This window comes from Centruroides sculpturatus, unplaced genomic scaffold, assembly GCF_000671375.1.
Source record: "Centruroides sculpturatus isolate CEXI.00-Female unplaced genomic scaffold, Cexi_2.0 scaffold905, whole genome shotgun sequence".
Classification (NCBI taxonomy): Eukaryota; Metazoa; Arthropoda; class Arachnida; order Scorpiones; family Buthidae; genus Centruroides; species Centruroides sculpturatus.
This window is the reverse complement of record NW_019385129.1, coordinates 74240-88544: the sequence shown is the minus strand read 5'-3', so window position 1 is coordinate 88544 and position 14305 is coordinate 74240. Positions and strand designations below refer to the sequence as shown.

The 14305-nt window shown below is 34.2% G+C and overlaps 1 protein-coding gene across 1 annotated transcript in view; it reads left to right on the top strand.

Moving 5' to 3' along the window:
• Window positions 1-830: 830 nt before the first annotated feature.
• Window positions 831-14305, top strand: part of LOC111635180 (armadillo repeat-containing protein 5-like) — a 28907-nt gene continuing 15432 nt past the window's right edge. Inside the window, exons 1-3 of the mRNA XM_023380072.1 lie at window positions 831-1378; window positions 7359-7389; window positions 13484-13670. Of these exons, the coding sequence (XP_023235840.1) occupies window positions 1106-1378; window positions 7359-7389; window positions 13484-13670 (491 nt within the window). The 5' untranslated portion in view covers window positions 831-1105. The remainder of the gene's footprint in view (window positions 1379-7358; window positions 7390-13483; window positions 13671-14305) is intronic.

Genomic DNA, 14305 nt, shown 5'->3' with positions numbered 1-14305 from the left:
ATCAATAAATAGATCAGTATCGAAATGATCGTTCTCCATTTCAGCACATATATCTCAAAGCGCTCGGCTGACGCCCGCAAAACGCGCGATCGCATGTACGGTAACATGGCAGCACATATATCTCAAAGCGCCCGTAAAGCGCTCGCAAAACGCGCGTTTTAACAAAAATCTATAAGCGCTCGCAAAACGCGCGTTTAACGCGCGCTTGGCTTTTGAGTGTGTACGGCTACATAGAACTCTTGGTTCTTATAAGCGCTCGCAAAACGCGCGTTTAAAAGCGCTCGCAAAACGCGCGTTGAAAAACGCCTAGTGTGTACAGGGTCTTACTATTCATCTTTACTGCTGACAATATACGAAGAACATTCGAACGACCCAGATAGAGTAGTTCTGTTTTTAAACACCAGAGGGCGAGCATCCGGTGAAAAACGCGAATTCGGCCGAATAGTGATTAAATATTCGGTATTCGGCCGAATAGTGAAAAATAGGCCGAATACCGAATAGTAACCGAATATTCGTTACATCACTAATAATAATCCTAAATGGCGATAAGTGCTTTCATTTACGTGGTACTTAAAAAATTCTCTGAACTAATTGATCACACCTCGTACATCCCTCGCCTTTTTTTATAAACTCTTTCCGCCCTGAGAGGGGCTCATTTAGCAAACCCATTAAGGACGGGGTCCGACATATCCAGATGGGAGTGGTCGGTCTGGATATGTCGGATCCCGTCCTTAATGGGTTTGCTAAATGAGGCCGTCTTAGTGCTTACAGGGCGGAAAGAGTTTTTAAAAAAAATTAATTAAATTCTTAAAGATACTTTATTTAATTCATTTATAATTTAATAAAATTTCTAATTTAAAGACTAGAGGGCGTTTCGAGAGTTACAGGAATTTGGAAAATGGCGGATCGTCAATTTTGAAATCGCGTTTCGTTTAACGTAGAAAACAAATAATAATAAAAATACACATATTTCTTCACTTTTACTAAATGAACGGAATAGGAGTCGATCGCGATTCGTTTTCCTTATTTTTTTGACGTAAACCTCGTAATTTCGAGGGGCTATTACGCGAGTACGCCCTATAACGAGTTATAAAATAAAACAAGTATGGAAGGTAACAACGGTTCCGGAGGAAGGACTGAGGCGGGGACGGACGAGGAATTACTATTAGAGAAATTAAGGAGTCAGTCGTTAACCACGCTGTACAACACGTTGGTGTACGTAAGAACCAAGTACTTGAAACGGGCCGACGGTGCCAAGAGTCTGTGCAAGAAAGGAGGGATTAAATTGATCGTTCAATTAATGGAAAAACCCAAATTATCGGACGTCGCTCTGAGCATTCTCGCCAATTGCTGTTTGGAAGCAGAAGTTAGGAAAGAGGTGAGCCATCCGATTATATGTCTTAGTTCGTGTTGATGCTCTACTACTAAGTTATTGCGGTAGAAACTACTCGCAGGAGTCGGTGATTTGTATATGCGTACAGTACGTATGGTAAGAGTCAAGCTACGAATGAGGGGGCTTTCGACCCCCTCATTCGTAGCCCCGAAATGTAGACCCCCTTGTACGAGCAGAAGAGAGGCCCACCAGTGGCCAAGCAGTCTTCGTACCCTGAACACTGGAGTTTGGTCGTGGGTTTGGGCCTTGCTCGAATGGGCTGGCCACGTGGAGTTTTCCGGGTTTTCTCCGTGTCTGTAATGCCTAAATAGTGGCCAGTTTCCCTTAAAAGATCTCCTGGAAGGCGTCCTCCTAGGCAGATTGCCCAAGTGCTGTATTGCCATATCTTAACAAACAAACAAGCAGAAGAGTCAAAGGAACCATACCTGTACTTGTGATGCTTCGTATGACTGCACCTCCAAAAGTCAGTTTTTAACATGTATTAGTATACTACTTATTCTCTGTGCTCTGTCATCGACGCTTGCTATCGCTCACTATGACTGATGCTCCTGTAGTTGGTCAATTCAGTGTGAGCAATAGCATGCACCTTCGCACCTGCCCACACACCCCCTAAAACTATATAACATTGAGTACTCCATGAACGGTTGAGTGGTCTACTCGAAGCCGGCATAGTCGCGTGAGCTAAGAAGTTAAACACGATAGTATTTAACTTCTTAGCAGAGTGACGTGACTTGCACCCTATTTTTGGGAGCTTTATCTCGCAGAGTTGCTTGAAGGAGCTTTATTTCGCAAAGAGTTGCTTTCACTTTTTTGCAACTATAGGTATGCTCTAGTGCTCTGATAAGGTCACAAATGTCTCATTCGGTGCTTGAATTGAGCCCGTTGATGTTAAAAACGCATAGTCAAACATAAAAACACAGCCGTTAAAAACACACAGTCAAAAATAAAATAAATATTGGTGAAAGTCACCAGTATTTATTTTATTTTATTTTTGGCTGTGTGTTTTTAATTTAATGACAAATTATTATGTTTGGTTTATTGGTGGCGGCATTACTCCGTGTGTAGATGAGTGTGTGTCAAATAATCGTACATTTGATGTAAGATTTGTTTACATAATTAACAAAAAATAGTAAGAATGCAATAGATGTAACAATTTATTGAATGTAATTTTATGGTCTTGGAAAAGATTCGAAATGTCTTTGAAAAGATGGAATTGTGTGATTTTTTTGGAAAGTCAAGAAATGTGACTCCAAGATTGGTATTTAAATGCAAAATGCATCATGAGAGGTTTGCAGTGTGTTTTGCTTGCTCGAGGAATCTGTTTTTATTTTTTAAAATATTTTTGAGAGACACCTCTCATCTTTAGCAAATAGGCTTGCTAATTCCTTTTGGAAAAACGTAACCTCTGAATTCTAATTTTTGAACGTTTCAAATTCTAACATTTTAGGCCCTGTACACACTAGGCGTTTTTCAACGCGCGTTAAACGCTCGTCAAACGCCGAGCTAACGCGCGTTAGCTAGGCGTTTTTCAGCGCGCATTAAACGCTCGTCAAACGCCGAGCTAACGCGCGTTAGCTCGGCGTTTGACGAGCGTTTAGCGGAGCGTGCGCACTGGCTCGGTTTGGAAATGGATGTGGAAGTGATTGCTTGTGTGTGGCTCCTCTATCGTCGCTATAAAAGACGACGGCGGAGGCAAAGAGAATTTTGGGTGCACCCAATATTACGAGATAGACTGACGCATGAAATGTTTGCGACGTTGTATCCAAAACTAAGACAAAATAAATTCAAGTTTTTTAATTCTTTTAAAATATCTATAAAATCCTTTGACGATGGTTGGTCTCTTTTAGATTTCATCAATAAATAGATCAGTATCGAAATGATCGTTCTCCATTTCAGCACATATATCTCAAAGCGCTCGGCTGACGCCCGCAAAACGCGCGATCGCATGTACGGTAACATGGCAGCACATATATCTCAAAGCGCCCGTAAAGCGCTTGCAAAACGTGCGTTTTAACAAAAATCTATAAGCGCTCGCAAAACGCGCGTTTAACGCGCGCTTGGCTTTTGAGTGTGTACGGCTACATAGAACTCTTGGTTCTTTTAAACGCGCGTTGAAAAACGCCTAGTGTGTACAGGGTCTTAAATTTAAAATAATTAACTGTCCACAAAAACTTTTATCAGTGTTGTGTTCGTTACAATATCCACTAACGTTTTTGACCTCCATTGAGGTCTTCAGGTGCTGACTAAGTGTTGTCTCCCCTTAACCGTTAGAATGATGTCATTCAAGTTGTAAATATTGCACATATCACATTTCACCCCTCCGCTTGTCCCCATTCCAATTCCTTGAATAGGCATCTCCATGCCTGCACGATTGTCTCTCCATCTTTAAAGTTGATACAGGTGCCCTTAATGTTGGTTTTATAGATCCTGTGAGATCTATAGAGCCTCCAGGTGATGGATGTGATCAATTTGAAATGCCTGTCTGATTAATTTGGTGTTCGGGAAGTCTGCCCAAATTTCAGGGTTGCTAACATACACCGTCAAGGCGGTGGTGTGCCTATTATTTTTGATGCCCGATTGATGCTCGTGTAACCGTTTTTATGTTGAGTGCACAGTAGAACCGATATAAACTAAGTTTCTTTGTCATCCCTGATGGGAATGGAGTATACCCCTGGGGCTCTGTTGAGATCTATTGTGTCTTTAGCATTGCGCAGCAGGTCGTAAATAGTGCCAGTCCTCCTGTACGCGATCTTTGTGTGATTATGGCTAGCAATCTCCCTGTATAGGGGGTCCAAATATTGATTGAACCAGATGACCGCGTACCTATCGTTCTTAATGGGTGTAGTCAGGGGGTAGCACTGCTGTGTGGGGGAAGACAGTTGGCGCAGGCATGGGACAAACTGCGAATCATGCCCTTACTGTAGCCATATTCGACTGCAATTTTTTCTATGCGGCAGAGCTCTGTCAGGGTGTCGCATTTATTTGTGTGATGCATGAAGGCCAGTCTGGTTAGGGCCCAGAAGGTTGCAATTTTGTAAGCTCATTTCTATCTTGCCACCCCTGAGATGTCAACATCTAGGAAATGTGCTCGCGAGTTACTAAATTGATCCAAGCCAAGGGTGAAGCCATAAGCATTGTCGTTCATGCAAGACAAAAACTTGTCGAGATTTGGTTTGGTTTTCCAAAGTATAAAGATGTCATCCATGTATCTTTGGTATAGACTGATGCACAGTAAGAATTTGGGTAATACCCTCCCTTCCAACTGTCTTACTACCAGCTCACAAAGGTCCCCTGATAGTGGGCTACCCATAGGCACACCCCATCTCTGTAAGTAAGTGGTCTTGTTGAACTGGAAAACTGAGGTGTAGCACATGAGATGTGCCAGCTCTAAAATCTGCTGATGGTGCTGGTGCGCATCATTCTCGTGAAGTAGAAGGTTCCTAAGGGCGCAGAAGCATGGTTGCAGACGTATCGATGGGAAAAGGGAGACATAATCGAAAACCACGAAGTGTGGGTCGTCACCCACATCAACCTGTCGCAGCAAAGCAGCGGAATTGCTGATAGAAAACTTATAACCCTTCGAACGCTCAGCGGCAATATTGTGAACAGCCTTCTCGAGCAGCCTCGTTGGGGACCTAGCCTTATCCAGAACCAGCCTAAGCGAAGGGGTCGGTTTGTGTGTTTTGGCAAACACGAACAACCTGGGAGTGTCGGGGAGGCAATGACCACAGCGCCAAACCCCCATTTCATGGCAAAGGAAGTGCGCGTGAATCTAGAAACCCGCGACTGTAGCTTGTCTATGTAGCCGCATTCGATAGGCTTGCAGTCCATGTCATCAATGTATTGTTGCATGAGAGACCTGTAGGTCACTTCCTTTAATAGAACAAGAGATTTGTTTTTATCTGCTTTGAGGACTATGATGTGCTCCTCCGCCAGCCATTTCCTGGCTTTTCTGTGGACAGTTATTGCTAATACCTATTGGACAGTTATTGGTAATACTATACAGAATTATTTGAATATTTAAAATAATTATTTTAAATATTCAAATAATTCTGTAAACTGTCTTATCTGATAACTCTTAAATTCTAGATACTTATCAATATATTACCACTTAAAACACCATCATACATTAGATCAACATACACCTTTCTAACTGTCACTTTAAATTAAATTGCTCTTCTTCCTCCATCAGCTACAGATGCTCATATTTTATCTATCTTTCCTGATTCCTTTCTTACTTTGTTAGGCCTAATTACTGCTTTCCATATATTCAATAAAGAGTCCACATCATTCTTATTTGCAACCTTATATATAAAGTAAATAAATATCTGTTTTATTGTTCAGATAATGTGATAAATATCCTCTTTGCAAATTAACCTTACTTTATCCGGCATCACATTCACTGACCTCTTACGTCCTTCTTGTGCCAAACCAGTTTTTAATGCTCCTTTACTAACATCATTTCTATATTTTTATCTTTGTCACTAAATTTCTCATAGTAGAACATACATAAAAATCTTTTCTCCTTTCTCCTCCTCTTATTTTTATTATATATACATTTGATTATTTTATGTCATCAAACTGATCTTATTTATTTCTTATTGTATTGAACACAGTATTATTATTTTTTAAAAATAAATCTTCCTTTAAACTGTTTCACACACTTCCTTAACATCTTAAACACATCCATGTCATCAACCATCACATTCAACATTTTTTCTTTATGCTTTCCCCTTCTTATACTCCTTCAATTCTATTTCTAATGTTCTCAACCAATTTACTTAGAATTACTACATTCCTAAACTGCTTTGTTAACCTGTCAATCTGCATTTTTAATTTTGTTTGTTTACTAAAATACCTTAAATCTTTTTAAACAAATTTCTCACAGTCACTAATTTTTGTTTGATACATTGAAAAGAGGGCATTGTGAGAAGGGATTATAGGAATATATAGAAGTGTTAGAGTGAAAGTTGTTGGATATGTATCCCACTATTAAGACTGTTCTATGTTGAATAATCAGAAGAGATATCCTTGTTTGATGGAGATTAATATCCCCAGAAAGCTATGCCTCCTTTCAATCATAAAGAATTTAATAATTGACTTCAAACTGATTTTGCATATGTTTCCAGTACTGGGCCATGTTCAGTAATGCAGAATTTTTGCTAAGTCTACTTATGCTGCAATGTTGAACTTGTTTCTAACTACTGCTTGACTCCTCCCACCACTAAAATTCTAGCTAGTTCAGTTAGCTTCTTTTATCTATGCTACTACTAGCCTCTACTAGTGATGTCATTGTTTTTGTCTCATTGTACAATTTGCAAGATGGCTGCTCGTATTAGACTAAACTTAATTTATTATAACAATCACAAAGTTATTCTCTCATTCTAAATCATTAACTCGTTCTAAAATGCCTTCAAAATGTAAAGTTATCATATGTCGATATAACAGATACGTAATACATTTTAACAGAAGATAACGGTCCATTTTGTTGATTACAATTAATAGTTGCTTCATTAATTTCATCATGATCTGATGCAGTTTCCATTCGAATAAATGTATTGGTTACTACATCCTTTTTGACCAGTTTGTTTGCGACAATTGTTGCTATCATAATTTTAACTTTGTCCACCATTTTGCTCAGTTGTCTAACTAAGAATAATCGTTCAATGATGCTCAGAACATTCTTAGCTTTGCCCACTAAGCCACTTAGAATTCTAACTTAGGTGTTCTGCGTTACTGAACACGGCCCTGCACTCTGTGAGATCAATTTGAATTCACTTATATAATTGAAACTATTGGTTCCAGCTTTATTAATAATTTTATATGTTTTAAATTAATAATTGACAAAAAATAATTATAATAATTAATAAACACTGAATTTAATATTTACTTGTTTTATTTAAACAATGAATTTTGACTGAATTGCTTTAAAAATTAAATATATTTAAAAACATTATTTTTATAGGTATTGAAATGCAATGGAATTACATCATTAAGTAAGTAATATATTATATAATTATGTAAGCTTCAAATTGATTTTAATTTTAGAGTAAAATGAAATATTTAAACAATATGAAAGTTAAATATTACACAGTTATAATTAAAATATTATGGCAGTTTTATTAAATAATCATATATTAATAAAATTTGAATACATTGATAATTTTATTTTTCTTTTAGTGTTTTAATTACAAAATACAGTAAGATCCCGCTTAACACTGCCTCGCTTAATGCTGATTCGATATAACACTGTCTGCTCGAAGCCTTAAGAAAAGCTCAAAATTTATGCTGATTTAAATTATTGCGGAATTTTATTGATTCATACATAATACCATTATTTACGAACACAAACCAATCAAAAAAACGTGGCAAGAAGGTGTACTTTCTTTAAATCTATGTTTGTTTGGTGCAATTTTGGAAAAAAATAATAACATCACAGATGCCATAGGCAATATCGGCTTTGCTTGGCAAAGAATTAACTGATAAAGGCACAAAGTGTGGAAGAAGTTATGGCTGAATGTATCCAAGAATTCTCAATGAGAAGAGCCTATTGCTTTATTGTTAGGTTGATCAAACTCAACCTAATTGATACAGCAGGACTAGGAAATGTAGACGAACAGGATATTGAGGAGTTACCGCAGGTTTCTGGTGAGAGTCATATCGAGAACTGGCAGAACAAGGAATCCATGTAAAACTAGAAAATAGTGATTCTGAAAATGAAGAACCCAAAAAATTTTCTTTACAGATTTTCTTAGTAAAAGTTTGGTAACAATAACCAAAATCATTGATCAAATTGTAGCAAATGATTGAGATTTTGAAAGGAATGCAAAAGCAAAACGAGGCGTTTTGGATGCAATCTACTGCTGCCAACATTTGCTTAAGGAAAGAAAAAAGCAACAAATGAAACTTCATGACTTTATTGCAAAAAACAAGAATTTCAGAAAAGTCAGGACCTTCATCACAAAAAATAAACTATTAAAACTTATAAGACTTATGGAGCAGACAATATAAAATGTAGAGAAACTTTTTCTAAATCATAAAACGATTATATATTCTATTTTGCGATTAAAATTATTTTAGTTTAAGCTCTTTTTAAAATGAGATACGGTATTCAAGTTTGGCTTAATATGAGGAAACATTAACAGGATAATAACTAAAGAAATTACTTAAAAAACAGCTAATATTCATTTCGCAATTTAATTAATTCCTACTTAAAACAATTAATTAATCAGGATGGCAATTCAATAAGTATGTTTCGTTTCTGATATCTGCGAGAATGTTTTTTNTTTTTTGTACAGTATTTAGCTCCTGAAATGGCACAGAACATTGAACAGCTGTTTAATCTTGATGTTGAAAAAATCTAATAAATTATCATTTAATTAAATAATTAAACTTAATTATTATTTAGAATTATTATTTGTGTAGCTTAAAACATTTTGTATACTCTTAATAAATGCACTTTAGAATATTAGTAATTGATTATAATTTTGAGAAATGAGTAGTACAAATTAAAAATTTCTATCTATCAAACTGGAAAAGGAAGAATTGTAAAAACAGTAGATTTAATAGCCTAAATATTTTAATTAAATATAAACTTTACCAGTGGTAGAGTAATAGCTTCAGATTGTTTATTATTATTTAAATATAAATATCAATACAAAAAGTCGTACTTGTTTGAATAAACTTTTGACTAAACTTGTCAAAAATTAACATTTAAACCATTCCATTCAAATGTTAAATTTGAAAAAAAACAAGTGATGTGGAATACATAGTAGAGTAAAAATACACATAATTTTTAATTTGGTTTTATTACACAACAAAAATTCTTACTTCAAACTACCTTCAAAGTTTGCTTCTTATAAACCTAAATTCTTTTGCCATAATCTATATCAGCATTTTTCAATCTTTTCACACCTGTGGATTGACAAAAATAGGAATAACATTTTGCGGACCGGCAGAAGGCTAAAGATAAATTTCTTCCACTTAAACTGCTTAGATGTGGGTGATGTGCACAACTGTTGTAACTTTATTTAAACAATTACAACAAAAAGTAAATAACTGTTTATATTATTGTAATTACAAGTTTAAAATTTTAATATTTTGTTTTTATAAAATTTCCTGCCAGTCTACAAAATTTTTTGTGGACCAGCATCAGTCTGCAGACCCAAGGTTGAAGAACACAGATCTACAATGTATACCACTTGTCAAAGTAGTCCTGGAAGCCATTTTTTTAATGTCTTAAATTGTTTTTGTCACTGTGGCTTCTATTCTGCTGCTTATTGGAATTTGTATCATTTCAATTTGTACTGTTTTAAGGAATACACAGCAGTCTACAAGAAAAAATCAAGCAAGTAAGATGATTGGAAAAGTATTATGTCCTTCTGGTCAGATATTTACCAAGCAGGAATGACCAACAGAAGTCGAGATGGAAGCCATAGTGACTAGAATTCTTAGACATAACAAGAAACATTACAGGACTGTTTTGACAAATGTTTAGACACTGGCAGATGAAGATAAATACGTGTGTTATTAATGTAATAAAAGTTATATTCAAAGTTTAGTTTATTTTTGTCACATAGTTCTCTGTTGATTAGTGACTCCATATTTATATCAAGTGTTTTACAGATGACTTTAGATGTTTATAAAACAGCTATCTGTTTCTGTGGTAAAAAACAACCTTTTAATAACTCTCATTGTATTACAAACAAATCAAAAATATGAAAACAACAAAAAATTAATACAATTCAGCATGATCACTTTGCATTTTAACACACACATCCCAATGTTCAGTGATAACATGATAAACTTGTTTTGAGATACTGGGTGTAATCTTAGCCACTACATCTATGATCTACTTCTTCAGTGGATCACACACAACAACTTTTTGATTAATGCTATTAATCCTAACTTTGTACTGTACATTTGATTTGATAATATCAATTATTTTTATAATTAGTTAGGTCTTAATTCTTTTTATCTCTTTGTCCTTACTTTTTACATTTCTATGTAAATATGGTCTACTTGGACCTTGTTTATTAATAGGACTTATTATACTAAGTTTCTGATTAACAAAGAGAGGAAATCTTAGTCAAAAGTCAAAACAAAATATCTTCATTTTCATATGAAAATAGGGTGAATCTATCTTGGTATATAATTACATTCCTTGTAAAATAATTGGGAAAATATCATGATTTCACAGACTTATTAAATAAGTATGTCCACAGGTTTTTGCAATTACAAATATGATTTACCTCAGAATAATACAATTAAAATAGTCAGTGTCATATGAAGACTTTCCCATATTTAAGATAACATCAGTTACTTCATTTCCATTAATATCAGTAAACAAAAATGAATTTTTGAGGTATAGTATTTACTTTCATAATTACCATGTGAAATACTTTCCTTACAATAAGTTGGATAAAATCCTTCATTCAATGCATAATAATTATACAGGAGTTCTTCATAGTTTGACAATTAGCTTTCGATGAAACTTGCGGACCTAGCTGACCCAACATTAGTAAATTTATTAATTTCAAAACAGGTAGTTTTTAACACACTCTCTAAAATTCTTTGATGTGTAAGACTTCAAAAAAATGGAATTACAATAATTATATTCATTTTTAAAATCAATTTTTTTTATTTTACTTACTCTGTCACATCCAACCTTTAATAGCAGTTAAAATATTAATGTTTTTGATCAGTTTTAATGTTCTTTATCAGGTTGATGTTCCAAAAATTGAACATTTACATATACTAACAGACATATCTAAAAAAATGATGAAAAAAATAATAACAAAATGCATTTCCCTTTACATTGTATAAACTTCAAAAAAGGATTACCAAGTTCTTGATATTGTGTTTAGGTCCTTGTAGTTGATAGAATTTCCGTTATGCATTGATTTATAGATTTTGAGGTTCTCGATGTAACTAAGGAGGTGTTTGTTTCTGATATGCTTGGTGACTTTGGCTTCATTCCACTGAACCTTGACCAAATTGTCCAGCTAGGATTATGGAAGGGAGTGACTTAACATTATATTTATATTCCTTTTATCATGAAATTAAGAATCACATGGTGGCTCCTATGTATACCAAGTCACCTGTTACCCTGTCATCCATGATGGATACTGCATAGACATCTGAAACTCTGAATATGTCTTATAGGTCTTTGTTATTCTGAAGGAGTTTGTAAACTGTATGATTCCTCTTGTACAGTATTCTCCTGCCTAAGGGCAGCACATTACTAAGGGACTTGATCACTTTTTAGTTCACTTTGATAGTGTTACATCTGTGGTGTTCCAGAAGTTGTCAATGAGTGTTTATATGATGATAACCAAGAGCTGGTTTTAAGGTTGCTTAGCTCTCCCTATCTGTTGACAGCATCCGAACAGAGGATTTTCTTCTCATCAAGACTTTGAAAGTGGCTAACTTGTAGTGTAGGTGATCCATGGAATAAATAGAGGGTTGTATAAGAGTTTCTGAAAAACTTTAGTCTTTGTTCCAGCAGCCTTAAGTATGATAAGAATATCCAAAAAGTGATATAAACATCCATTAATCTGATTTTTTATTAAGGCCAAATGATCTGCTGGATTATATCAGCCTATAATATGGCTACTATATACTAATTAAATACTAAGTAATTTTGTCTAGAGGTAGACATTAAGTGCCATCTCTTGATAAATTTAATACTTATAAATAAATTAATATTTAATTTTTAATTTAGAAAGTTCTGGGATAAAAGAATTGGTCTGGATTGTGACTCAAACCTGCATCTCCTGCATACTGTGTGGATGTGTTGCCAGTTATGCTACCTGGACCTCCATCTAATCTTTGCCTCTAGAACTATTAATAATATATTGTGCTGACTGGGAATGTCACTGACATGTCAAGTGTCCACTTAATAGGCCCTCCTTGGCATTCAGCTAGCTATTGCATTATCCCAACATGATGTATATATACAAATATAAACATCTGTTAATCTGATTTTTTTATTAAGACCAAATGATTGCTGGTTTTTGTCCGGTTATAAAATGGCTACTATTTAATAAATAAATACTATTTAAATTTATCAAGAAATGGCACCTAACACCTACCTCTAGGCAAAAATATTTAATATTTAATAATTGAATAGTAGCCATATTATAGCCAGATATAATCTAGCAGATTATTTGACCTTATCAAAAAAATGGGCCTCAGTCATTCTCATGCTCTAGGTTGAGTTTTAGCCTATAAAGATTGTTATTGACATCAACCAAGAATTCCTGTATGTCAGCTGTTTGTTCCATAAGTACATCATCTGTATATCTGGAAAAAATGTGGATTTGTGTGCTGTATTTCAGCAGGATAGAGTTCTCCTCTCCCTTGCAAGTACACAATTTCATCAAACTGGAAGAATGAAGAGTATATTGCCATGTTTGCCAGTTCTAAAACTTGGTCTATGAAGGTAGGAGAGAGGCTAACATGTTCAAAAAGGAATCCTTAAGATGGCAGAAGCAGGGTTCCAGGCGGATAGAGGGATATAACACTTCAAAGTTGAAGCCAATTACATATTCATCATTTTATCATTGCGAGATGCTGTAACTGTAACATCTCATAAAAACTCACAGGTTCTATAATATTGTACTGATGTGGAGGTAGGTGGTTGCAAATAAATTTCTGTAGTATTCTTTTGATATATGGTGAGTGTATATTTGGTTAAATATTTTTTTAATGTTTTATCATTTAGCAATAAAAATTTATAATTGCATAATTTCAAACATTTGATCAAAACCAAAGACAGGAGTAAATCTGGATTTTTAAATTTTACATTTTAAGTTACGAAATTACTAATAAATTTTAAACCATTATTCATATATAAATGCTTCTCCCTATATATTCTTGATTACATAAAAATGGTTTGTGATTTACTTTAAAATTGTTCAATTACATTAAATCAAAATAATTGTATACATGTACTTTTTTATAATTTTAATAAAATATAAATTAGTTTTGTTGCCATTACAGAAGTTTAATAAGTTAGAGAAACTTTTTATTGCAAAAAAAGGATTTCAGTTTTCTGTATTTACATTTAATATAAAATATAAATTTTAGTTCGCATTCTTCGATGTCTTGCTTCGGAAACCGTACAGAATCGTGCCTGTAGAGCATTGTCTAATCTCGCTATTGATAGTGATTGTGCGAGATGTATCCATAAATTAAAAGCAATTCCTATTATCATTAAATTTTTACAGTCAACAAAAGATGTAGAATGTCAACTTACGGCCGTTCGGGCATTGAGGTTAGTAGTTTTATGTAATTATATTTAAATTGTTTAAAATTGTGAATTTTGTATTTTAATAGACTTAATCTATAATTATAAAATTATCATATTTTTCAGTTTTCTTTTAATTTCTAAAAAAAATCAAATCTATGAAAGTTTGTTTCTAATAATTCAAAATTCTAGAAATATCTTTTAAAAAGTAATGTATCTGTTTCATCACTTTATGACTGATTTCCCTTTTTATATATTTCATTCTAAATTTTTATATATAATAAATAAGTAAATAAATAAATTTATATATATATCCCATTACTGGTTTGAATTTTTCGAACAATCCAGCAGATTTATAAAATTTTGTAAATTTTAATTAACAAAGAGTAAAAACTTTAACTTTTTATGATATAATACGAGGAAGAAGCATAGAAAGTAACAGGAAACTATTCTGCTTTATTGCTAACGTAACAACCTTCCTAGTAAGATGAACACAATTAGAAATAGAGAGAACAGCATTGGGGTTGCAACAATTTCCAACTTCAACACCTTGCCTAGTAAAGGGAAGAAGGGGGGCTCCCTAGATCATCAGCCTGCAAAACCCCCCACAGAGACTCTTGAGAATTGGAATGTGAAGACTTTAAGGAGACAAATGAGCAAGA